At 56.9% G+C, this 25,057-nt stretch overlaps 6 protein-coding genes across 6 annotated transcripts; 2 read left to right on the forward strand and 4 right to left on the reverse strand.

Moving 5' to 3' along the window:
* Positions 1-18: 18 nt before the first annotated feature.
* Positions 19-6,487, reverse strand: JCM15063_003481 (uncharacterized protein; the record flags this gene model as incomplete). Its single annotated transcript, XM_076675402.1, has 7 exons — positions 19-487; positions 550-2,837; positions 2,900-3,646; positions 3,711-4,105; positions 4,176-5,577; positions 5,641-6,179; positions 6,247-6,487. The coding sequence occupies 7 exons, from the start codon at positions 6,485-6,487 to the stop codon at positions 19-21; spliced, it is 6,081 nt and encodes a 2,026-aa protein (XP_076537486.1).
* A 3,681-nt stretch (positions 6,488-10,168) lies between these two features.
* On the reverse strand, positions 10,169-11,723 carry JCM15063_003482 (uncharacterized protein; the record flags this gene model as incomplete). Its single annotated transcript, XM_076675403.1, has 2 exons — positions 10,169-11,032; positions 11,112-11,723. The coding sequence occupies 2 exons, from the start codon at positions 11,721-11,723 to the stop codon at positions 10,169-10,171; spliced, it is 1,476 nt and encodes a 491-aa protein (XP_076537487.1).
* Positions 11,724-13,186: 1,463 nt separating this feature from the next.
* JCM15063_003483 (60S ribosomal protein L23) lies at positions 13,187-14,103 on the forward strand (the record flags this gene model as incomplete). The annotated part of the gene is made up of 5 exons (XM_076675404.1): positions 13,187-13,303; positions 13,382-13,442; positions 13,696-13,848; positions 13,933-14,000; positions 14,077-14,103. 5 exons carry the CDS (start codon positions 13,187-13,189, stop codon positions 14,101-14,103), a joined length of 426 nt encoding a protein of 141 aa, XP_076537488.1.
* Positions 14,104-14,433: 330 nt separating this feature from the next.
* JCM15063_003484 (uncharacterized protein) lies at positions 14,434-17,290 on the reverse strand (the record flags this gene model as incomplete). Its single annotated transcript, XM_076675405.1, has 6 exons — positions 14,434-14,643; positions 14,718-15,531; positions 15,602-15,663; positions 15,724-15,860; positions 15,930-16,298; positions 16,378-17,290. The coding sequence occupies 6 exons, from the start codon at positions 17,288-17,290 to the stop codon at positions 14,434-14,436; spliced, it is 2,505 nt and encodes an 834-aa protein (XP_076537489.1).
* A 624-nt stretch (positions 17,291-17,914) lies between these two features.
* On the forward strand, positions 17,915-22,879 carry JCM15063_003485 (pyruvate carboxylase; the record flags this gene model as incomplete). The annotated part of the gene is made up of 19 exons (XM_076675406.1): positions 17,915-17,955; positions 18,057-18,156; positions 18,322-18,495; positions 18,576-18,587; positions 18,661-18,811; positions 18,876-19,447; positions 19,509-19,715; positions 19,775-20,249; positions 20,317-20,600; positions 20,666-20,794; positions 20,861-20,977; positions 21,039-21,073; positions 21,143-21,575; positions 21,651-21,778; positions 21,850-21,998; positions 22,067-22,181; positions 22,261-22,508; positions 22,589-22,748; positions 22,837-22,879. The coding sequence occupies 19 exons, from the start codon at positions 17,915-17,917 to the stop codon at positions 22,877-22,879; spliced, it is 3,573 nt and encodes a 1,190-aa protein (XP_076537490.1).
* Positions 22,880-23,376: 497 nt separating this feature from the next.
* JCM15063_003486 (leucine-rich repeat domain-containing protein) lies at positions 23,377-24,997 on the reverse strand (the record flags this gene model as incomplete). The annotated part of the gene is made up of 2 exons (XM_076675407.1): positions 23,377-24,445; positions 24,510-24,997. The coding sequence occupies 2 exons, from the start codon at positions 24,995-24,997 to the stop codon at positions 23,377-23,379; spliced, it is 1,557 nt and encodes a 518-aa protein (XP_076537491.1).
* Positions 24,998-25,057: the final 60 nt, after the last annotated feature.

Here is a 25,057-nt window from a genome sequence, read left to right on the forward strand (position 1 = left end):
ACAACAAAATATACAACATTAAACCACCGCATCCTTGGCCGCTTCCCGCTTCTCCTCCTCCTCGTCCTCCGTATTTCTCCCGCCCTCATCATCGCTCTCCCAGTCAGCTTCCTCTTCAAAGTCCGGGTCAAAGCCTGCCAGCTTGTTCTTGAGGAGCTCCACAGCGTTGCCGACCGACGTCTCCCGCGATAGCTCGTCCAGCAGGTCCCTGACCTCGCTGTCTGTCTTGCCTCGCACGGCGTTCGCGACCATCTTCTCCACCCGAGAAGCGTAGGAAGCCGAAACCCGCTTCGACTCCTTCCGTCCTCGAGCCGATTTTAGCGAGAACGGGTTCTCGCCCAGCTCCTGCGTAACCAAGTACGCCAGGCTGCTCACGTTCAAGCTCGCAAGCCCGTCGCGATGATCCATCGTCAGACAGAACATGCAATACTTGAGTCGACGGATCGGGCTGTTCGCGAGCGAGGAGTGGCGGCAGGGTTGGTAGATGCTGCAATGATTGGACAAGTATCAGCGTCTCTGTGCACTTGAGGCTAAGCGAGTCTGACTCACGTGGCACGACAGCGGGGGTCGTGGCACACCGAGCTCGTCCATCCTTCCGAGCACGCAACCGTCGTGACGTCAAGCCATGGCGTCGTCCGCAGAGCTTCTTCGAGGGAAGCGATCAAGAGGGGACTCTGATCTTTCCCGAAGCCCTGGTTGACAGTGAACCTACCACTAGGTGCTATGTGCAGCACTTTCGTGGTCTTGGCTCCGCTAGACCAACCGGCTGGCTTGGCGAGCACAGTCCGGACGACGGCCGAGGTACGGCTTGACACCCTCTTCTTGAGCAGACCGGCTGTCTCCTTTGATCGCAGGGTCGACAAGTGCGATCCCTTTGATTGCAAGACATGGCGCAGGATCGGACTCTTGACCGAGAGAACGCTGGTACCAAGGCGGACGGTGCGCTCAGGGGCTAGAGCTGCATCATCTGGAGCGGTGCTGGTGGACGGGACGGGTGGCGCGGCGAGAGGTGGAAGAAGAGACAAGGTCGGGACGGGTGGCGCGGCGAGAGGTGGAGGAAGAGCCAAGGACGGCACGGGTGGCGCGGCGAGAGGTGGAGGAAGAGCCAAGGACGGCACGGGTGGCACGGGGTGAGGCAAAACGAATGTCGAGGATGGAGCGGGCAGCGAGGGGAGAGGCGGAAGCAGCCACGCAGGGATCGAAGGAGCGGCAGGGAGCGGGGGGAGAGGCGGAAGCAGCGACGCAGGGATCGAAGGAGCGGCAGGGAGCGGGGGGAGAGGCGGAAGCAGCGACGCAGGGATCGAAAGAGCGGCAGGGAGCGGGGGGAGAGGGGGAAGGAGTGACACAGGGGACGAAGGAGCGGCTGTATAGGCGAAGGTGGAGGCGACGGAAGAATCGTTCGAGCTCGCAACGAGTCTCCTTGATTCTGTAAGCAGGGCCAAACGCATCAGCTGTGAAGGATGAATCGAGTCACGATTGTGGAAGAGCGCACCTTGCGGAGCTTGGCCAAGTCGTGAGCCCAGCGAAAGCCCCTGCAGCACTCGAGAGATCTTGGACTCTTCGGCCTCGGCTGCTTTGAACTGTCGCTGCCGAATCATCACCCTCGAGGATCCACTTCCGGTCAACTTCAGGAACGAAGTCACAACGGCCTCGATCTGGCCCGCATCGTGCGCAACAAGGACATGATCCTCAGTTCTTGCGTTCGATGAACCCGCGCCGGACAATCGAGCCTCCGCAGCTTGTGCCCCCGAGAAAAAGGTCGATGCCAGATCGAGCGCACGTTTCGGGCGATCCAAGTCGCGAGCGGTCTCCGGAACGCCCAAGACCCACAGTGCAGGAGGCTTCTCATCGTAGATGCGAATCGGTCTGTCCTCGGGAGCTCGACGGGGCGGTAGAGTGTGGTCGGACCTGCGGCGCAAAGGGGAGCGGAATTCGATCTTGTCTCCAGCCAGTCCGAAATGAAGGGTCACTCTTCGGACTGTCGGCAATTCCAGCAAGGATGGTAGTCGTCGCGCCTTCGCGTTGGGACCGAAACGTTGCCTCTGCTCTTGTTTTGGACAGTAAGCCTCCTTCTCCTCTTCCGTCAGAGCGCGTTTTGAGACCACATGCTCCTCGAGTTCGACTTGGTCCAGATCTTTCAGGATCTTGACCAACTTGTCGTTCGAACTCATGTCGGCGAGCAGTCGCTCTCGTCCGAGCTGGTCCCGGTTGTCGTCGGTCAACGACTCGACAACCTTGCGCGTTCGCTTCCTCGGATCGATGACACCCAGGAACCACTCTGTCGCATCGAGACCGATATCGCCGTTCAGCAGGAGTTGGCCAGAGTTTGCCTTGAACAAGATGTCCATGACAAACACACAGCCAGCTTCAACATCCCCTTTCTTCAGAGCGAGCTGGTCAAAGAACGCCTTGACCTTGTCGATCACGGCCTTGATCTGGTCTCGAACCGTCTGTGTAGGGGTGAGGACGAGGAAAGGACCATTACTCGAATCGGGCTCAAACTTGATTCCCTCCCACTCGTGCAGCTCTGGTGTCACGAGCTTCTTCGGGTTGGCGAGTTGCCGACGCGTCGTCGTGTCGCGCTTGCGAAACCTCGCGATCGTCTCGCCAGCGATACGGTCAGGATTAAAAACCTTCGAGGCGATCGGCGTCGGTTTCTCGGGCACAGGAAACTCCTTCACTTCGAAACGAGATGCACCGAGCTGCGAGTTGAGCTCGATAATCTCCCGCGCATTCCGCTGCATGTGCACCATGATCTTGTCGCACAAATCGAAGTTGTTGGCGAACATCGAGCGCACCATTCCAGGTGATACCCAGATCGTCGATGGCGAGAAGCGCTACTCGGAAACCAGAAAGATTCAGTTCAGGAGCGAGCCGCGATCTCGAAAGAGAGGCTCACGTAGGTCCTGTGTCGAAGCCGTGAGTGCCCAGCGACGACGACCATCAATGCCTTCAGCGGATCCTTGGCGTTGGCGTCTTTCTTCTCGAATCGACGCCCCTTCCCCTTCCAACCCTTGACATCCGCATCCTCTGGCACGACGGCTGCGATCCAGTCTCGGAGGGTCTTGGCGAATTCTTCGCACTTGAGTTCTTGCACCCAGCGCCTCAACTCCGTCACAGCCCAGAGCACCGCCTTGCCGATGTAGTCGCTGATCTTGCTCGCAGCGATCACCATGGCACTCGAGCCGATCACCAGTGTCGGGGGCAACTGCCACTCGAGAAGCATTCGCTGAAAGTCGGCTGCGAGTTCAGCGATCCTCGTGTTGTCGGCCGCCGGTGTTGCGTCTCCAGCGATTGGCATCGTCGCGATTGCCTCACAAACGAGACTCCGGGCCGGTGCACAGCTTGACAAGCTGGCCAGAACTGTCGCTTCATCGGGAGTGAGAGCCTTGAGAGCGGCGAGAATGTCCGCGTTGTCCACGCCAAAGGGGAGCGAATGGGCATCGACACGGAAGTGCTCCGGAAACTCGACGATCAACTTGGCCAAGATCGAGTCGAACTTCTTGGCGTCCCTTTCCGTAGAGACCGCCACCGACGTCCCAAACGGCATCAAGTTCCGCTGGTTGAACTCGCTGACGCACAGGGTCGGGATGCCGTTGCCGTGGCGCCGGTCCAGGACGATCGCCAAATTGCAGCACATGTCCAGCTGGTGCGAACACGCGGAATCAGTACTTGCATGCTCACGTTGTGCGAAGTGCCCAAGATCTTACCGTGCCTGCGGTCCCTCTATCTCCGACGAACTCGGCTTCGACAGACGTCAGATCGTGCGCTCTGACGAACTCGCCCAGATCATCCGCTAAAGATCCCGAGGTCTCGGCCTTGACGGCGTCCGCAAGGGTCGCCTGTGCGTCAGCGTCGGGAGCTGCGACTTGCTGCTGGGTACGCGCGAAGAAGTCGTAGAATTGTCGGCGCAGTAGCAGCGCATGGGCCCAAACGGTGAACTTGTTGCCGCCACGAACGAGCGTCAGGAGCTTGGCCGGCGCGAATCGAGCATACAGTCCTAAGACTGCGTTGACGAGGTCCACTTTGAGCGGCATCTCGACGATCTCGATCTGTCGGATCCAATGCAAAAGGTTTGTAAAGGATGATCGGAACCGAGTGTCTCCTGTATTCCACTCAGAAATGGTCAGTCTGAGTTCACTCGAATTTCGCTGTACAGAGACGCATGAGCGTACCGCCGATGACGAGATTTCGGAGTACTCGCGAGCAAGCCGGCTTGCGAATGACGGCCTGTTTGGCCGACAGGATGTTTGGGAATCGTTTCTTCCAATTCCGTTTGGGCTTACCATCCCCATCGCTGTCGGCTGCCTCGCCTGCCTCGCTTCCCTCGTCTTCCTCGCCTTCCTCGCCTCCCCCACCTTCCTCGCCTCCCTCACCTCCATCGCCTTCCTCGCCTCCCTCACCTCCCTCGCCAACGTCCGGAACACCTTCGCCCTCTGGCACTTCCAACGGGGCTTCCTCCACGCTCGAGGCGGCCTTTGAGCGGTTGCCGGTCTTGCGGCGCTTGCGAGGCGGACCTTCGTCATCGTCTCGAGCGGCGGCCGACACCTTGAGACGATCGGCTTCGTCGCGAAGCAAACGGAAATATTCCGGTCCGTTCGCTTGAGCTTTGACGCGGAATCCAAGCTGCCCCTTGATTGGACGCGGACAGTCGACGACATTGGTGATGCGAGCGTCGAAGGTCAGCGCTTGTTGTCGACGCCTGAAAAGCACTCGGTGGCCGCGATCTCGTGGACGCCTCGATGGTGGACTAGTCGAGTCGTCGATCTGCATCGCATCCGATTGTCGGGACGCGAGCGCAATCTTGGCCTCTGCGACTTGATCGTGGAGACCTCTTTTCAAGTTCGAGAGGACCACGCGCTTGTCGACGATCGCTCCAGAGGGTCTCCATCCGGCTTGAATCGTGACCGAACTCGACCAGGCGTTGAACGTCAACCTGGGTCGAGTGTTGGAGGAATTTTGCGAATGCCGCGAGACGATCGAGTCGAAGTGACGAGAGAGCGCATCGATCGAGGTGAACTTCTGACCGTCGATCAACTCTTGGGTCGTACCGCTTGTTTGAAGGTCGCGGCGTGCTTGACACCACGTCTTGCTCGACTTGGCGATTCGGTCGAGCTCGCCCTTTTCTGCGAGGCTTTTGTAGCCGACTCCGGTGATCCCACCGCCGGTGAAGTCGTTGCCGACGAATGCGGCGAGTCCGGCGGCGTGCCAGCGGTCTGTCCAGCCCATGGCGCTGTACAGAGATTTCACGTCGACTACGCGGATCTGCTTCGAACGCAAGGGGAGAACGATGAAGTCGGCTACGGTGCGGTCGGTGGAAACGATCGAATCGCTGTCCATCGACACGATGACCTTGCTCGCGTCGTCATGTACCTCGCCTGACGAGGGCACCGACCGTCGCACGATCTTGTCGACAACAGCCTCGTGCTGTTGCCGAGTCGTGGTCGAGTCGACTAGGACTGGGATGATGTAGTCGGCCTCCGTCTTGGCCACGACTTGATCGGCGAGCAGAAGAAGCTGTTCAGCTTCGTCCGCGATCCGGCAGTCCCATTCATCTCCCGACTCGCGTAGCTTGCGCTGTGTGCAGGAGTTCAGTCAACATTCGCCATTCGCGAGTATGCGAAAGACCTCGTGACTTACGATAGCCTCAGAGTCGAAAGGGTCAAAGGGCGGAAAGGCGGTTTCGCGATCTGCGTCTGAGATTGAGATTTGGACAGGGGCTTCCTCCATTTGTTCCTCGCCCTCACCCTTGCCCTCTCCCTCGCTCGTGCTCTTGCCCTTGCCCTTGTCCGCTACCTCGCCCTCGCCCTCGCTCTTGCTCTTCCGGGCGACGCGCCGGCTCCTTCTCAGCTTCTTGTTCTTGGCTGCTGAGAGTCTCGCCTCGCTTTTCGTCTCAAGATCGAGACTCGTCACGACTTGCGAGCGGAGTCGACGCTCCAACGTCTCCTTCTTGGCCTCGGGACGAGCGTGCGGGTGGTCGAACGTGACGATGAAGTGGACGTCGGGACCGAACGACCTCGCCTTGAGCTTCAAAGACGTGTTGATCATTCGTAGACGGGCGTATTCAAATCGTTGTCGGACCTCTTTGGGCGTGTCCGTGTGCAAACGATGTTCGAGCTGCTTGCGGAGGTGCTCGAGCGCGGAGTACCACTGTCCTGAATCAATCGCAATTTTGCCGACTGATAGGAACAGGCGAAAGAGTCAGCTGTGTCATGACAACATCTCAATCGGAGGGAAGTGGCCTACCGGGACCGAGCGAATGAAGATCTCGTCTCTTGTTGATCCACTGAGCGACTTTGGGCTCGTCTTCGAGCTCGACGATCCACTCTTCAGTTTCGTCTCGATTGTTCAGGACCCACTCCTCGATGGCGGCCTCGCGCCGCTTAAGTAGCAGTAGCTTGATGTCGGGCTGTTGTAGTGCTTTCCGCTTCCATTGAGCTGCTCCGCCTCGCTTGCGGAGGTAGTCGATCAGTCCCAGGACACCCATGTCGAACAGATGAATCGAGCGATTCTTCGTGCTTGAGCGGTGGAGATGTGAGCGAGATCCCGTGAGGCAAGCGGTGCGAGCGTGATCGGAAACTGCGAGATGGAGAGTGTGCTATGGAGGGCGAGGTGGTGAGTTTGAGCAAGGCAATGATCAAGAGTTGGTTGTCTCGATTCAGTCGTGGGACGTCGAGGTGGCGTGTGAACAGAGAGAAGCAGTAGGCCACGAGAAGAAAAATTCGTGTTCCCTTCCCGCTCTGAATTTCTTCTATCATAAGAATATTGCTACATTGCGAGAGCGATATCGCGAGCTGCTGTCAAGCTGGGATGAACAGTAAATAGCGCGTCCCCCGCCCACCATACAAAGAACAAAAACAATAACTTCAGGCGTAAGCGACGACATCGAGCAATTACCATCCTTTCTCACTCAAGCTAGCCCTGCAGACCAATCACCTCTTCCAAGAAAGAAACGCGGTAGACTTGCAGAGCGACGAGAGCTAACAACAGGATCGTGCTGATCGACTTCAGAAGGAATATAGCCTGCAGTTCACTTCGCACAGCCTACTTTTCCCGGATCGACTCCACCAAGCGCTCGTGCACTCTTGAAATGGATTGTAGCTTCAGCTTAAATCGATGCGCGCTGTATTCGAGCCAAGTCGATACGAGCCCTGCACAAACTTGAAAAGGGCAAGCGCAATATTCCGACAGAGATGCCCCCGCCTCTCGCGAACGTGAGCTTGTGACCACCTCACGCCGGGCAGGCAGGTCAAGTTGTTGCAGACAGCAAGATCGCGAAATGCAACTCTGACGGGGACTGCCGCGTTGCTGCCAGGCGTGGAGGAAGAAGGAATGACTTTCGAAGGCGTGCTGCGTTGCTTGACGCAGTCTGGGGAAGCAGACGAGATTCGCCCGAGCGCACTTGCAGTTCAGAGTCGCCCTAGCCACGAACACCGACTCGCTCACGATCGCTGCAGAGAGTTTACAAGGCTCTGCTTGTATTGTCAGATTTGGCTACTCAGGTAGCGATAGAAGGTGCCGAGTGGCAGCGGTCGAAAAGATTGCCCAAAGGGGAGATTGAGAGCTATACGCATAGAAATGGGAAGAAGGGCGGGATGCTGCAGAATGGCACAAAGACTGTAGTCTCGAGCGACATGGTCGATACAGCGCAACTGGAAAGGGAATCGCTGCTGGCTCACCTCGTGCTGACAGAGTCGTCTCGTGGCAGTAGAGCTTCTGAGGCGTGGCCTTGTAGCGGACGAAGGGCTGCGAGGAGGAGAAAGCCGGTCAGCTCGTCGGACAACTAGAGTCCTGTGAAGAGCCGTGTCGTACTACTCGGAAGAACTCTTCGCGAGTAGTCGGTATAGCCCTACTGACCGAGACTGAAAGACTCAGCTCATGCCTCTTGAGGATATGTAACGAGCGCGAGTGCCGTGCTGTGAAAAATTCATACAGCAAACGAATAGTCGTACTGAGAGGTGAGGGTATGAGTCTGCACCAGTGGCTAGGTGGAATAGGGAGGGATATTGCAGCTGAGCGCTGAAGGAGAAAAGGCTCTCTGGCCGTGACGAAAGCGACAGGTGCGGCGAGGTTCAGCAAGTCGTTCTATTCGACAGAAGGAGTCTGAGGACTATGCAAGAGCTCACGAGCAGTCAGACGCTGGCAACACTCGACTCGGAACAGAGTTGTCCGAAAATTCGCACACTCCGCTTTCCGCTGCCTCAACGCCGCGCGAGGGAGATGCGTTCGTCCTTCCCACTCCGTTCCGAGTCGATTCAAATTCAGGGTCGGTCAGCTAGGTCGTAGACTGTTATCGGGGCGGGTCGAGGGGGGAGAGGCTGTGCGAAACGGGCAGCCGAAATCCCCACGCTATAGATAGCCAGAGGGGCGTGTGTCGTCGGTGCGGAATGGTCACGTTCGCGTACGCAAAAGGCGGGGAGACTGCGCGAGGGAATTATGCTCGTCCTTCTCAATTTTCCACAGGCCTCGTATCGACTTGGCTCAAGTTCAGGGATGGTCAGCTGAATCGCAAACTGCTATCGGCGTCAAAAGATCACGAGCGAGTGGTCAACTCGAGGCGGGTTGAGGGGGTGCGCGATCGACGAGTGTCACTAGCGTCATTCGCACGAACCTCCCGTTCGGCGAACGTTCGCTCCTGTCTCTCCATGACTCGGCGACGGACAAACAGGAGCGAGGGGGAGATGAGAAAGCTGATCGATGGCGATTCTGCTCTTGGTTCCCTATTCCTCACTGCCCTCGAGCCGCCACCATGGCTCATATGGCAGTGTCAAACTATCGGCACTCGTGAGTCTTCTCTCTCTCGCTGTCTTTCCCCTCCTCCCCTGCTCCCCTCCTCCCGGTTCGCCTCTCTGCTATCGCTGTCGTCATCGTCGTCGTCATCGCTGTCACCATTCTATCGCTGTCAGTCTTGTCGCGGCTGTAACTGACTCCTCTCCTCTCGCTCTCCTCTCGCTTGTCATCGCCCACCCCTCCTCGCTCGTCATCGCTCGCTCCTCCTCGCTCGTCATCACCTATCCTCGCTCGCTCGTGACAATGTTATCCGCCTCGCATCTCACTCATCGGGCTCGCTCTAGTGTGTCGTCTGCTCCCCAACTAGCTTGATCTGTTCCGTTGGTGAGCTCTTTGTCGTGATCTCGTGTCCCTCCGCTCCACTTGCTTTCGACCTCATCCTCTTCATCGTACTAACGTCAACGCTGGCGTCCGTCTCTTCAAGTCTCTTTTTCATTTTCTTCTGTTCTTCGCAAGTTTGCATTTCCCTTCTCTCGCGCCTTTGTTCGCCAACCGCTTCGAGATGAGCCTAGCTGATTCATTTCGTTTGTTTCCTTGGGCGAAACAGGTGAACACACCAACCTCGGACCGAGCTCCAAGCGCGAGACGTGCGAAGCAGAGGTCGAGACGTACCACGTGACGCCGTATGTCGCCGTCTCTTTCGTGCTGTAGATGAGCGTGCCCTTGACTATCCCTCGTATCCGTCGCAGGCGTGGAATTTTCCTTCTCGCTGGCTTGCTGCCGGTGAGGAGCCCGCGGTGAGTCCCGCTCGGGTGATCGATCACCCTTTGCCACTCGCGCTGACACCCATGCACTTCAACTCGCGCACAGACTCCCACTGCCTAGCGCGATTCAACCCTGGAGTCTCCCCGTTGGTTTGGTTTTTTCTGTCTTTTGTTTTGTGTTTTCTTTCTGTTACCCTCTGTGCCCCCTCCCCCCCTTCGCTGCTCCTAACTTGGACTAGCGCCCTCCCCTACAACGGGAGAAGAGTTTTAAACTTCGTAAGCTTTTTCGTCACTCTGAAAACCACACGAGATAATTACTTACATTGAATTACTTACATATTTAATTACCGAACCCTAGCACGCGCACACGTCGATACGCGCGTTTTTTTCGTCGACTGCACGCGGCGACTTGTTCTACCTCTGTGAAAATGTATCTCTCCCTTCTACAAAAAAAAAAACGCTCTCGCGCGGTTCGTTCTGTGCTGCCTTGGCTTCCAGCTCTCAGCTCCGCGGTGATATGCTCATGATTGTGAAAAGTTTCGATAGTCCGATAATTCGCAAATAATGAATATCGGTGAGACAGCCGGTCCCGGCGCATGTCTCTCTCAGTGAATGTCATGGTGATTCGTGGGTAAACAATTGCGCTGGTATCATGATCATCACACAGGGGCTACTCAAGCCTTGCGCTTCGAAGGGCTCTCATCCGGCCCACTCTGATCCTCAGTCGAGTTCCTCTGCCTCTTCTTCGAACTCCCACTCGGCGCGACTCCCGACAGGAGTGCCTTTGAATCGCTGGGCGAGAAATTGATGAACGATACGACTGCGGCAGGCTTCTTGTTCTTGGCTGTTGGCGTTCGCGGACTCTTGACCTCCTTCCTCGGTGACGCTGATTGCGCAGTGGTCCTTGGAGACGACATGGTCGCGGTCGCGGGAATGTAAGGGGAAGGATAGCTCGCAGGTTGGTTCGATGGTGGAGGAATGAATGCTGGCGTTGGATAAGATGCGTAACCATATGGCTGAGGCACTGAGGGAGTCGAGACAAACGTGCGCGGGATTGCGGCATCGACCGAAGATCCTCGACGTCGGCCGTAGTGGAACGAGCTGTACGAGCTTGACAATTGGCCTGGCGCTGCTTCAAAGCTCGCAGGAGGCGGAGAGTAGTACGGGACGAACCCTGCCGAAAGGTCGACTTGCGGAGATGGCGGAGCAGATCGAGGGCGGTAGATTTCGTAACCTTGAAAGGAGGGGACTGGAACCGCCATGCCCCGAGCTGAATACGAAGGTGGGCGCGACGCTTGTGCTTGGCGATGTGCGGACTCGAATGACTCGTCCTCCGCTTGCCTGTATTGACGGTACTCCTCCTCATTCAGCAGTACTCCTGCCACATTGTATGTCTGCCGCGATCGACTTGTGCGAGACGTCGAGGCAGCAGGCGGTGCAGCCGAGAATTCGAGCTCACTCGGACCCGTGCGAGGCATGGACGTCGGCAGGATCTTGATCGTCTCGGGTCCAAGCATCTCGCTCATGTCATGCAGAAACTGTATCCTCGTATGCATCGGAGATGCTAATATCAGCAAATACAGGATGGACGGGGATCGAGGACGGCATAATACTGACTTGGTTGACATCCTCGGCGGATGGAGCGCTTTGCATTCGCTGCGAGATCGGGCTCGGAGGAGGAAATTCCGTCGGAACGCTGTGGCTCGAAGTGGTGGACGTTTGCGACCCGAAGTTCTCCATTGGAGTATAGCTCCGAGACGATGTCGTGAAGCTCGAGGAGAAGAATGCTGGCTGAGCAGAAGACGTTCTACGGTGCATGCGCGCAGGTGCTGCCCGTCGTGTTTGCTGGTGCGAATAGTCGGATGCTACGCCCGATAGGTCACGGTAAGATCCGTGGGATGCAGAGTCAGGGCTGGTGGCGTGTCTCGGCTGCGACGGGCTCGGGAAGGTGGTGTCCGGCGACCACGCAGATGGAGAAAAGGTCACAGAGCGATTTGGTTCGTAATTGAACGCATCGGCGCACCGAGCGCTAGGTCCCTGCGACAGGAAAGAATGTCGCGGTGGTCTCGTTGAATTGAGTGACGTTGAGTGGATGTGGGGTATGGGCTCGGAATGAGGCGGTGTGGCGCCGTCGAAGGCCGGTGCGTCGAACGCATCCGACGAGTGCGCGTATGGCAACAGTTCCGTATTGGACGCCCAGCTGGACGCGACTGTATGTTGGCTGTTCATGCTCGGAGAGGGGCGGTTCGAAAGCGATGAAGATGCGAGTGACTAGCTTGAGAACGCAACGACCAGGCGCGATTGCAGCGCGAGCTTCTTCGACTGTGCTCAAGTTCGCGATTCTTCGATGTTTCCTGATGCGGGCCTGGCGAACGGGCTTTGTCGATGTGGGCGAGGTCAAACGGGATGAACAGATCAAAAGAACACGAAGCGCGGCGGAACCTGAAAGAACAGCGACGAGATGGAGCCAACCCGAATCAGGAAACGATGAAAATGAAGCCTTCGCCTCTTGAAACTCTGATTGCCGACATCGGATTGCGGGCCCCATGCAACCAGGCATAATTGCATCAGTCTACTCTGGGCAGAGCTGTACTGCAGTCGGTGGCTTTTGAGCGATAATCGCGCGCCCTCGGTCGAATTGGGGGAGATGGCGGGCCCGTAATCTGAATTGCAATTGTATCCGACAGCCACCATTGCGGGGCGTTAGCCTGACCCTTGCTGAGCTTGACCCGGGGTTTCTGGAGCATAGCGTGAGCGTTGACGAGAGCTCCTCGCACCTCCGAGGTCTATTGCGGGAGTCCGGGCCCTGCGACCGTTAACTCGCCAAAGGCGACTTGAATATTTTTCTGCATAGTGCAGCGCGCATGTCTGTGCTTCTTCGGCGAGAGAGCGAATGGTGCAGCATTTTGCGCAAATGCGCGGAGAGAGCTCTGGTTCCGGTTCGCGCTGCTGCGAGTCCCGGTCAATGGAGGAATCGGCAGGGTCTCTCGACGGATGCCCACCCAAACACCTGACAGAACCTGTCGTAGTAAACCGAATGCGCACATACGACGGACATGTCTCCCGAGGCAACACGCGTACGAGCGGATGCAGGCTCCGGTTAGCGGAATCTGATCCTCAGACGAGCACAATAGGACTGATTGCATCGAATCGGAATCGAGCACTTGCTACGGCGTAACGAAAGAGCTGTAATGCGACACTGTCGTTGCTATTCGAGCGAGCTTGGCGCGTTGCGATGAAGAGGAGACGGGGAGAGAGCGACGGAGGGACGAGAGTGGCAGAAAGCGCAGAGTCGCTCCTCGCTTCTTCTCTCTCGTGACTCGTTGCCGCTCTGTAAGTGTCGACACCACGTCTCCCTGTTCGTCTGTCACCACAGGTCTCGCCCCAGTCACCCGTCAGCCCACGACAAGTTCAGCAGCCCGAGGGAACCGAGCAGTCGACGGTGCAGCGAGAAAAAAGCAATGCGGAGGGAATGCGGCAGCAGGAACACCCCGGGATGGACGTACACGAGGGTAGGACGTACAGCGGACCGTAGGGTGTATATACAGAGCAGCAGCAGCGCGGAACAGAGGCGCTACAGCAAGACCGACTCGTCCTGTTGAAGAATCTCTCGAAAACTGACTCGCATCCTCTCACGCGCTCTTGCTACAGTCTTTCCCCCTTCAACCCCCTCCCCTTCCTCTTAATCAACAATGGGTGCCGGACGTGGACGCGGAGGATCCGCTGGAAACAAATTCCGCATGACTTTGGCCCTTCCCGTTGGAGCCGTCATGAACTGCGCTGACAACTCTGGTGCTAAGAACCTTTACGTGAGTTTCGTCTCGTGACTACCCTGTACGATGATGGGATTGTAGGCGAGCGGAATGCTGACAATGCACGTGCAACAGATCATTGCTGTCACCCGCACCGGAGCCCGCCTCAACCGTCTCCCGGCTGCCTCCGCTGGTGGTCAGTCACAGTTCCAGATCGATCATGAGACTTCGACTGCAGCGCAAAGCGGAGAACTGACGTTTTCCTTTCTACATGCTCTTCCAATCTCACGCTCGCTCTCCGCTCGTTCGCCGCGTCTATCATTCGGGCACGCCTAATTCGATCCGGTCCTCGCTCAACTCGCTATCACGTACTTGCAACTACGCGTTGACACTGCTTGAATCGACTGTACTACCCCCACCTCGCTACTTCCGGATTTCGCCAAACGCAGACATGGTTATGGCTACCGTCAAGAAGGGTAAGCCCGACCTCCGAAAGAAGGTCCACCCCGCGATCGTCGTCCGTCAACGCAAGGCGTGGCGCCGTCGCGACGGTGTCTTCCTCTACTTCGAGGACAACGCCGGTGTCATCGTCAACCCCAAGGGTCAGTCACTTCTCGCTTTCCTGAACAAGCCATGCTACCGAGCGCGCGAGTATTGACGAATTTCCCGAGCGCATCCTAAAACAGGTGAGATGAAGGGTTCTGCTATCGCTGGTCCCGTCGCCAAGGAGTGCGCCGACCTCTGGCCCCGTATTGTATGTTTCTCTCCCCTTTTGGTCCTATATGAAACATCACCTCGGAGCTCACCCTCATATTCCAACGTCCACGCAGGCCTCCAACGCCGGAACCGTCGTCTAAGCTTCTACAATTGTGGATGTTCCTGTGTTAGAATAAATGCGAGGTGGATGTGGGATCGCTTGCAAAGGCTGTTTCATCAACCCAAAAAATGGTTCCGATCTGGCTCGAGTTTCTCGTCTGTGCGATACGAGAGATCGAGAGCGGCTTTGGCACCTTTGCTGGACCCGTGACTGTCGCTCGCTTCAAGTGTATCGGATGGCTTTCAGAGCACTTTCTTCTCGCTAGGGACATCAAGAAGGCGTTGTTACAACATGCGAAGGAAAATGCACCTAAAAAGTCTCGATCAGAGAGAAAGAATCTATCTATACCCTACCCATTGAGAATTTCAGCTCATGCTGTTTCTTCGAGGGATCCAGGTCCGACGAGGATGGCATGGTTGATAGACTCCTTCGTATCGAGCAGTTGTCGAGTCTCGATGCGTTCGCCAAACTCGCTCAGTTCGTACACTCGGAACCGACGTGGGAACGTCGCATTGCCGTAGCCAGAGTAGGTTCCGCCTCCGCCGAAGCACTGCCAGACGCCTGCAACTCGACGGCAGTCCTGCTCACAGCAAGAGTCGAACCTGGTCAGCTTTGAATGTGTCGGTACAGCAGGTCAAGATGACTGAGACTGACCGAGGAGAGATGACAGTGCCCGTGAGCAAGAACCTTGACTTCTGGTCGACCCGTAGTCGGCGCCGAATACTCGCCGTCCCAGAATTCGTCGACGACAGCGTCCTGTGTAGGCGCTGCCAAGAGCTCCCCTTGAGCGAGTACCGCCTGGTCAAAGAACCCGCTGTTGGTTTTCGACGCTCCGGCGCCTTCGAGCCGCTCGCCGACATGCAGACGACCCTTGCCGGAAGGGGCAACATCGATCGCAGAGGTGTACGCTTCCTGCAACGGGATGTGGAAGAACACGATCGCGTTGGGTTTCGCCTCCATCGGTCGCGCTCGAGTCGGGCCGGCGGGTAAGACGGTCGGTTCGAGATCCTCTTCTTCTTCTTCTACCTCCTTATTCGCCACGGCAGAAGTCGATTTGAGAGGCAAGTCCTCTACTTTCGCCTCATCACTGGAACCCGAAGACGAGCTCGATGCAGAGTTCGTTCCGTCTGGGTCCTCGTAAGTGGGATCGTCCACAATCATGGCGCCATCGTCTGGCTCGACAGCGCTAGAAAACCCTCCGGCACCCTTTTCGAACATTTCGGATTCGAGTTTGGTCAGCTCGTCGACAGCAGCTGCGGTCCAGCTGTCTTCGGTAGCTCCATCGCTTTGTCGCTCTACCAGAACCTTATCATGTTGGGGTGTGACGTGCTTTGACTTGGACTTTGATGCGCCTGATTGAGGCTTCGAAGGCCGTTTCTTCGAGGAGAATGCAGAGGAAGGGGTCTTGGGCGTGTATGGGCGCATGATCGGTTTCATCTGAGACGAACGACCTCTGAACCAGTTGATCCTGTTGTAGTATACGCGTTTGGTGAGTATGTCTCGAAACTTAGGGCTCAAAAGGCCAGGGCAGAACTCACTGGCTCGGCTTGAGGAAATCGTATCCCGCCTTTTTGAACGGATTCGAGCTTTTGGCGTTCGCCTAAATAGCGAATACGGAAATTAGCACTGCTCAAGGTGTCACAGATCAAGTGCGACATACATGAGAGTCGAGAAAGTACATGTTGAACAGCACTGTGTCGTCCTCGGCGGCCCGAATCGAACGAACGTAATTTCCAACCCCGTCCACGCTCGAAGGACCGCTCTCGCCAATGAAGTAGGGAAGCTTGCGCATCAAGTCTGTCGCAGGAGGAAGGATAAGGAATTAGCATGAGCGTGCGCGAGCATATCGCAACGATGAAGCCTTGCCCATCTGCTTCTCATGGTCGAGGTCGGTCGCCTCCTCGTCGTGATTTCCAAAGACGATCGTCCACGGGATCGCGCGCTCGTACAACAGCGGCGCCCATTTCAGGATAACACTGCGCGCGTCCCACGAAGTATCTTGGCCGTTCAGCTGGTCGCCCGAGAGAACGACAAGGTCGGGTTTGACTTCATCCAAGGCGAGGCTGAGCCATTCGAGCGAGTAGGCATCTGCTCCGAGGCGCTGACATTCTTCTGCTCGAAGGGGATCCATGTCGCGACATTCTCCTGGTCCGACCGAAAAGTGCAGGTCGGCGGCCTGCAAAATGGTAAAGTTGCCAGTTGAAGAGAAGCGTAAGACTGGTGTCTTTGGCTGTGCTGAAAGACCGTCACATCAAATCAGCACGAGTGGCTCTTTCGGCTACTCTGATTGGGAGGCGAGCTAGCTCCGACCTACTTGGGATCTGCTTGCGGTACGCCAGACTCGCTCCAACCCTCGCACCCTTCTTGCCCTTGCCGTATCCGGTACCGATCGCGCGGTCATCGTCGTCTCCTCCGGTGATCAGCGGAGACAGCTTTGTGTAGCCGGGCAGCGCATGCGTCTCGTTCGCGGCGCCATAGATCACGTCAATCTCGGAAACAGGCTCGAGTCCTCCGGCGTCGGCCCCGGCATTCATCTTGCGCGCAGCGAGGATGTCGGCTTGCGGCGTGAGCTTGTACTGCAGGAACAGCGAGGGCATGTGCGGCCAGACGCCCGTTCGGAGCGATTCGGGGACGGTCGTCCACGTAGAGTCGGGTTTGTCGTCAAGCGAGATGCGCAGGTCGGTGATGACATCGGATGAGGAGCCCGGGATCAAGCGACGGCCGTAGAGGTACAGATAGTAGATGCCGACTTTCTTCGAAATGTCGCGGTCGATGCGCTCCCATTTGCCGCGACTCTGGTCCTCCTTGGCGGTCGAGACCGGACTGCACGTGTCGTATAATGTCGGATTCAGGACGCACGTCTTGAGGGCCAGTTCAGTGAACGGGGTGGTATCGGCTCGCAGCGGATCCCAGCCGTGCCGGTTCGAGGTGATCGTCCAGTAGTCAGAATCATCCTCGTCGTCGTCGAAGTACTCGCCATACGCGCCGCCGCTCGTCGCGTTCGCTGCGGATCCGGTCCCTTTCACCGCCTCGAGTTCGCCTAGGGTCGGGCTCTTCTTCGCTTCAAAGCTGATCTGGTACGCCTGTCCTCCAAGTAGGGTGATACCGGTCGGTCGGTTCTGGGGTTGTGCGAGCTCATAGCGCGAGACGAGCAGGAACGAGACGAGAGCACAGCTGGCGAGCACTCCGAGCCGGGCGTACGTCCTCGAAGTCGAGGGCGACAGCATTGAATGCTATACAGGCGGTGCTGCAGCGGTGACTCCTGGACCTGGTTGCGGATCGAGGTCGGGAAAGTGCAAGCGGCTCGAGAGGAGCGTTTGAACATTTTCGGAACTCCGATAAAGTCCGCCTTTTTTCTTTTCGACCACGGTTCCTTTCGCTGCTGAAATTCGTTCAAGGGGACATTCTACATAGCTCCTGTTTATGTACTGTGATTGAAGAGAGTCCGAAATCTGGTAAGTTTCTTGAAGGAATGAAATGGTTCGTGCAGCTTACCTTTAGGCGCTCGGCCCCTGCCAATGACCTTGATGAAAGTGTCTAGTGTGACTAGGCGATCTAGGCAGATGCCTTGCTGTGATTGACTCGGCGAGGTTTCCCGCGGGCATTAATTCTGATTTGAGATTGACGCTATCGAGAACTCGGACACTCGAAACGACATCGATTACTTGTTCGCTTCTCTCCATTATCTTTCAGCACTCGCCGATCGCGCTCTCTGAGCTCCTCAACCACCAGACCCATCTCAGCAGGCCTTTATCAATACCGGCCTCGTCATCGATTGAGCTCCCCGCAAATCACTCCAACGTTCTTTCCGCTCGCAATCCTTGGTCCACGCCCCCTTTCCGCTATCCAGCATGGCCTCGATCCAGGAAGCTCGTGATCTCGCCACGCCCATGTACGTCCCGCTCGCTTGTGCCCTCGTAGCGACAGGCCGTGTCCGAATCGTGGCTTATCTGCCCCTCGCGCACCCTTGACATCATGCCTTAGTCCGTCCAGGCCCGGCTCTCCCTCGGGCGCGCCTACGCCGAGCATCAACTCGCTCCGACGACTTGGTCGCGCGTCTCCGCTCAAGAAGATCCTCGTCGCGAACCGTGGAGTGAGTCCAAGAGTTTCCAAGTCGGCGTGCCCCGTAGACATCACCGGCTATCCGTGCCCAGCGCGATACCCGCCTGATTGCCCGCTCGCCGCCTTCCAAGCCCTCGAGTCCACCTCACAATCCTCTTGAGCGTACGCTGATGTCGATTCGAGCCACATCGCGCAGGAAATCGCGATTCGAGTGTTCCGCACCGCGCATGAGCTGGGCATGACCAGCGTCGCGATCTACTCGCACGAAGATCGCTTCTCGGCGCACCGCAACAAGGCAGATGAAGCCTACATGGTCGGCAAGGGCCTCACGCCCGTCGCAGCATACCTCGCGCAGGACGACATCATCAGGGTCAGTCCACCGCACCGATCTCTCTCCTTCGCGCAATTTCCAAATGAATACTGACTAGAACGGTCGATTCCGGTATCTAGGTTGCCAAGGAGGTAAGCTCGCCCTGAAAGCCTCGTCGTGCCGAGGCCTGCAGTAGCTGATTTGCGCTTTGTTCACCGAATCTAGCACGGAGTCACGATGATCCACCCTGGTTACGGTTTCCTGTCCGAGAACGCCGAGTTCGCCCGTAAAGTCGAAGAGGCTGGTATCCTTTTCATCGGCCCTCAACCTCAAGTCATCGACGGACTTGGCGACAAGATCAAGGCGCGAAAGCTCGGTACGCTCCATCTCGCCATCAGTCTTCTTTAGCACGATCCTTGACGCAGATCTTTCATGCTCAGCCATGTCGATCAACGTACCCGTCGTTCCGGGAACTCCCGGCGCCATCTCATCGATCCAGGAGGCCAAGGCATTCGTTGAAGAGCACGGCTTCCCCGTCATTATCAAGGCGGCCATGGGAGGTGGAGGTCGCGGTATGCGGGTCGTGCGCGACGCTGCCACTTTCGAAGATGCGTTCAAGAACGCCGTCTCGGAAGCCAAGACCGCTTTTGGAGACGGCACCGTTTTCGTCGAGCGCTTCCTCGACAAGCCCAAGCACATCGAAGCTCAATTGCTTGGTGATTCGGCCGGCAATGTTGTCCACTTGTTCGAACGTGATTGCTCGGTTCAGCGCAGGCACCAAAAGGTTGTCGAACAGGGACCTGCCACGAACCTCTCGGAGGAGATGAGGGCCAAGCTGCTCTCGGATGCAGTCAAGATCGCCAAGGCGGTCAACTACCGCAATGCGGGAACTTGCGAATTCCTCGTCGACTCGCGCGGCTACTACTTTATCGAGATCAACCCGCGTATCCAAGTCGAGCACACCGTCTCGGAAGAGATCACTGGCATCGACATCATCGCCGCGCAAATTCAAGTAAGCTGTTCAGAGCGAGACGAGGCATATTAATGAGCGCGTAACTGATTCATCTCAACAGATCGCAGCTGGTGCGACGCTGCCCGAGCTCGGCCTCACGCAAGACACCATCTCGAAGCGTGGCTACGCCATCCAGTGTCGTATCACGACCGAGGACCCTGCCACAGGATTCCAGCCCGATACTGGAAAGATCGAAGTATACCGATCTGCCGGTGGAAACGGAGTTCGTCTCGATGCCAGTTCCGGTTTCGCCGGTGCGCAGATCACTGTGAGTCGCTTCGTCATCTCTCTGATCGGGTCCATACTCAAGGCAGTCCCTCCCGATAGCCTCACTACGATTCGCTCTTGGTCAAGTGCACGACCCGCGGTGCCACGTTCGAGATCGCTCGTCGCAAGATGCTCCGCGCCCTTGTCGAGTTCCGTATCCGAGGTGTCAAGACCAACATTCCTTTCCTCTTCCGTGTCCTCTCACACCCCACCTACGTCGAAGGCAATGCCTGGACCACCTTCATCGATGACACTCCCGAGCTCTTCAACCTCGTCACTTCGCAGAACCGCGCTCAAAAGCTTCTCGGCTACCTCGGAGACCTCGTCGTCAACGGGTCCTCGATCAAGGGTCAGCAGGGAGAACCGGGACTTCACGAGGAGATCCCGATCCCTACGCTGGTCGACCCCAAGGACGAGACGAAGACCATCGACACGAGCGCTCCTTGCCAGACCGGCTGGAGGAACATCATCAAGGAGAAAGGACCTGAAGGTTTCGCCAAGGCAGTCAGGGAATACCCTGGTGTTCTCATCATGGGTACGACTTCGCTGGTAATTCTTTTTCGGTCGTAGATTCCGGAGAGCTGACCATCATCCAACCTTAGACACGACTTGGCGCGATGCTCATCAGTCTCTCCTAGCGACTCGCCTGCGCACGGTCGATATGGCCAACATCGCCAAGGAGACCTCGCACGCACTCCAGAACGCCTATGCACTCGAATGCTGGGGAGGAGCGACGTTTGACGTCGCCATGCGCTTCCTCTACGAGGATCCTTGGGACCGACTTCGTACTCTCCGAAAGCTTGTGCCCAACATTCCTTTCCAAGCACTTGTTCGTGGTGCCAACGCTGTCGGTTACACCTCGTATCCCGATAACGCCATTTACGAGGTACGGTATAATCGCGGGTCCAAGCACGAACACTCGCTGACGATTCTCCGATTCTCTTGGTGTAGTTCTCGCGCCTTGCGGTCGAGAACGGTCTCGATATCTTCCGTGTGTTCGACTCGCTCAACTACATCGAGAACATGCGTCTCGGTATCGACGCTGCCAAGAAAGCCGGAGGTGTCGTCGAGGCTGCTATTGTGAGTTTCTTTGCGCTACTTCCAAGCATGGACTATGACGCTCACTCCGATTACTCGATACAAAAGTGCTACACCGGAGACGTCGCAAACCCCAAGAAGCACTCCAAGTACACGTTGGAGTACTACCTCAACTTTGCGCAAGAGCTCGTCGATTGCGGCATTCACGTGCTTGCGATCAAGGATGTAAGCCGATTGTCTCGAGCAAAGTCCGTAAAACAGCTGCTCAGCCTATTCTCTCATCTAGATGGCCGGTCTCCTCAAGCCCGAAGCCGCCACCATGTGAGTGTTCTCCCGATGTGTGGACAAGCACGAGTCGGAGCCTGACGAAATTGATCGCGGCGGTCCTAGCCTCGTCGGCGCCCTTCGCAAGAAATTCCCGGACATGCCCATCCACATTCACTCGCACGACACAGCCGGTATCTCGGCCTCGTCGATGCTCGCTTGCGCTGCTGCTGGTGCCGATGTCGTCGACGTTGCCATTGACAGCATGTCAGGCACAACCTCGCAGCCCTCGATGGGAGCCGTATGCGCTGCGCTCGAGCAGACCAAGCTTGGTACCGGCATTTCGCACGAAAACATCCAAGCACTCAACCTGTACTGGTCGAACGTTCGCACTCTGTACCAATGCTTCGATGCCAACGTCAGGAGCTCCGACTCGGGCGTGTTTGACCACCAAATGCCGGGAGGACAATACACGAACTTGATGTTCCAGTCGCAACAACTCGGTCTCTCCGGCCAATGGAAACAGGTCGTCAAGGCGTACATTGACGCGAACGACCTCGTCAGTCCCTTCCCTACCATTTTCCGCGTTCCTGTCTCCGGACTGACGCCAGCTTTTGCTGCTCGGTTTTCGTAGTGTGGCGATGTCGTCAAGGTCACGCCATCGTCCAAGGTTGTCGGTGACTTTGCCCAATTCATCGTGGCGAACAAGCTGTCGAAGCAGGATGTCCTCGACCAAGCCGACAAGCTCGACTTCCCGACATCGTGAGCCTCTCACTAGCTTCAAGCCAATGAATTTGCACCGCGATACTGACACATCGCGTGACCGCGTACAGCGTTGTCGAGTTCTTCCAGGGTTACCTCGGTCAACCCGTTGGAGGGTTCCCCGAACCTCTTCGTACCAAGATCATTCGCGACCAGAAACGTATCGATGGTCGCCCTGGTGCCGACATGCAGCCGTACGACTTTGCCGGAGCCAAGAAGAGTCAGTCGACATCAAAGATGCGCCCTAGTTAGTATAGGGTTACTGACCACACGGTTTCGATCATACAGCTTTGACCGAAAAGTTCGGCTCGAGCATCACCGATACCGATGTCGCGTCTTACGCTATGTACCCGAAGGTCTTTGAGGAGTTCAAGGAGTTCACTCAGAAATACGGTGATCTCTCGTGAGTCGTTACAGCCCGCGCTTTCGCTATCGTTTGCCTTTCTCATCTGACTCGAGAGGGGTTTTCAATTGCACCCCAGCACTCTGCCAACCCGTCACTTCCTGTCCAAGCCCGTCATGGGCGAGGAAATGTCGGTCATCATCGACCAGGGTAAATCCCTCCTCATCAAATGCCTCGGCACGACGCCCGTCAACGCCGTCACCGGCATGCGAGAAGTGCTCTTCGAGCTCAACGGAGAGGCCCGACTCATCCAGATCGAGGACAAGAACGCCGCGACCGAGGTTGTACGACGGGAGCGAGCGACGAACGAGCCTGGATCGATTGGATGTGAGTCTTTGATCCCTTTGTCGATCGCCCCTCTCTTCTCGCTACCGTAGACTGACTTACAAGGTTCCCTTCTCAATCAGCTCCCATGGCGGGTGTCGTCGTCGAAGTTCGAGTACAGGAAGGTCACGAAGTCAAGGCTGGAGACCCTCTCGTCGTGCTCAGTGCGATGAAGATGGAATCGAACGTTTCTTCGCCAGTTTCGGGCAAGGTCAAACGAGTTTGTGTCGCGCAAGGAGACTCGTACGTTTAATTCTTGTCCGGATCTTCCCCTGCACGGGACTTGTACTGAATCAAGACTGCTCGTATGGCTGGTTTGCTGGACATCTAGGATTGGACAAGGTGATCTCGTCGTCGAGATCGGTCATGCTTAGATGTGTCCGTTATCAAATTTTGTTTTTTTCTCTGTGTCCCCAAACATCTCCTCCGTAGCCTTTCCTTCTTCAAGGGCTTCTGTATCTAGTCAGTACAAATGACCAAATGAAAATTCTTAACTATCAAAAATACCGATCCGCCCTAGTTTTCGCAACGTGGTTCTCAAGGACTCGACTGGAGAGAGAGACTTTGTTTTCTTGCGTTTGCAGGAGTAAAGGGTTATGGGACAGAGGGGCAAGACGCAAGCCAGGATCGAAAAGCGAAACGGCGCAGAAGAACCCTGTAGACATGTGCCAATCAGATGTTGTTGGCGAAAGGGAACAAAGAAAAAGCGCAGTATGACAAAAAGTGGAAGTAGAGAAATGCGAAGGGGATTGATAGGCGAGAAATGTATGCGAGTCGGAAGTGTTTGGTCTGACGTTTCTACTCGAGATCGGTATGGAATGGGGATAAAGCGAGAGTTGCGATCCGGATTTGGTGAATATCGAGTGCTTGTTCAGGATTCGTCGTCGTCCTCGAGCCAATCGAGGCACCTGGCCGTGCAACCTCTCCACAGAATTGGAATTGTCTTTGGACCACCTCGCCTGTTGTGCTGATTGGGCTGCATCTCGAGCGCACGCGGTTTCAGGATCCGTTCTTCGACCCACTCGAGTCGAGAGACGGCGTGCTGGAAGAAGACTCTTTCCTCGTCGGGATGACAGGGCGAGCGACACACGTTGGCAAGAGGATCGAACGGCTGTGGGGGGAGAGCGGTCGTTGCAGCAGCTGTGGAAGATGACGAGGCCTGGCGCGATCGCACAAAATCGGAATGCGCGGTCGAAGAAGGCGGGAATGTCGATGCAAAAGCGGCATAGTCGTGAGCTGGCAGGGCCTCGCGCACAGAAGTACTCTCCCATCGCTCGACAAGTCGGTGCGAAGGATGCGATGGGTCTGCGGCGAGCAGCAAACGTAGAGCGATCTCTCGCAAGCTCGGAGTTACGAAATGAGTCTCGAGCGGGCCTAGTACTCGAGAGTCCACGGTTGACTGGCGCTCCTCGCTGTCAACCACGGGGGCAAGCGGCTTCAGGCGGGACGGAGGCGTATAGAAAGGATTTGGATGCAGGGTGAGGGTGGCGAGGTTCTCCAGTCGGAGGATCTCGGCAGGGAGATACTCTAGCTGGTTCGTACTGAGCGACAGGTCGACGAGATTCGTAAGGCGACCAATTCCAGGCGGGAGGTGGCCAAGCTCATTCTTGCGGAGGAAGAGGCAACGGAGGTTGTCGAGGCCAAAGAGAGCGTTCGAGAGCGAGTCTGCTGTGAGTTGATTGCTGGCAAGGTTGATCGTGAGGGGGACCGCAGTCGCGACGGGCACGCGAGCACCGGGAGATGCAGCAATTGACGAGCTGCGGGCAAAGGAACGAGGGGAACTCGCAGGCGGTGGCGACTTGGGCGTTGCAAGAGCGGCAGAGAAGAGAGAGGGAGTCGACTGGATGTTGCGGTCGAGATGACGGGGAGGGAACGCGGATAATTTGCGAATGCACGAGAGCTCGGAGATGCTGTCGGGAATTTGGGTCAGGTGTTTTTGGCTGCGAGTCAACCTCGAGTCAGCGGGCTGAGCGGACGGGATTTGAGTGAGAGAATGAGACTCACCTGAGGTCAATGTTGCCGTCGCAGTGGTCGACCGCATGCGCGAGAACCTTGGTCCAGTCGACGACATCATTCGGCACTCGCTGGGTCACGACGTCGCAGTCGGCGAGGTTCAGCTCGTCGAGCATCTGCAGCGCTCCTTCCTGGGAAAACTCTTCCTCTGCCCCGTGCACAGCCCGGTCGTTTGCCCAGTCGTCGACGAAGGCGCCATCGCCGTCGACGTCTTCACTCAACTCTCCGATGTTGAATCCCGCCGCGAGTCCTCCCACCGGCTGGCTGAACAGGTTGGCTGGATTGGTCGGTACACGTGTCGCTGATCTGATCGAGCGACCTTTCTCCTCGTCCGGATGCTGACCCGCGGACGAGAAGTAGGCCTCGAGCGGAGCGGAGAAGGTTTGTCGGAACTTGGCGCGCGGCTCATCCTTGCTGAACTGAGGCGGAGACCAATGCTTCGCAAGCCCACTCAGCAGATGGGGCGAAGCGGTCGCCATCGAGGCGGGCGGGCCGGGTAAATGCGAACGAAGCGGGCGCGTGAAGTTTGGCGCAGACAA

This window comes from Sporobolomyces koalae, assembly GCF_050403365.1.
Source record: "Sporobolomyces koalae JCM15063 DNA, S_koalae_JCM15063T_v1_ctg1, whole genome shotgun sequence".
Lineage (NCBI taxonomy): Eukaryota > Fungi > Basidiomycota > Microbotryomycetes > Sporidiobolales > Sporidiobolaceae > Sporobolomyces > Sporobolomyces koalae.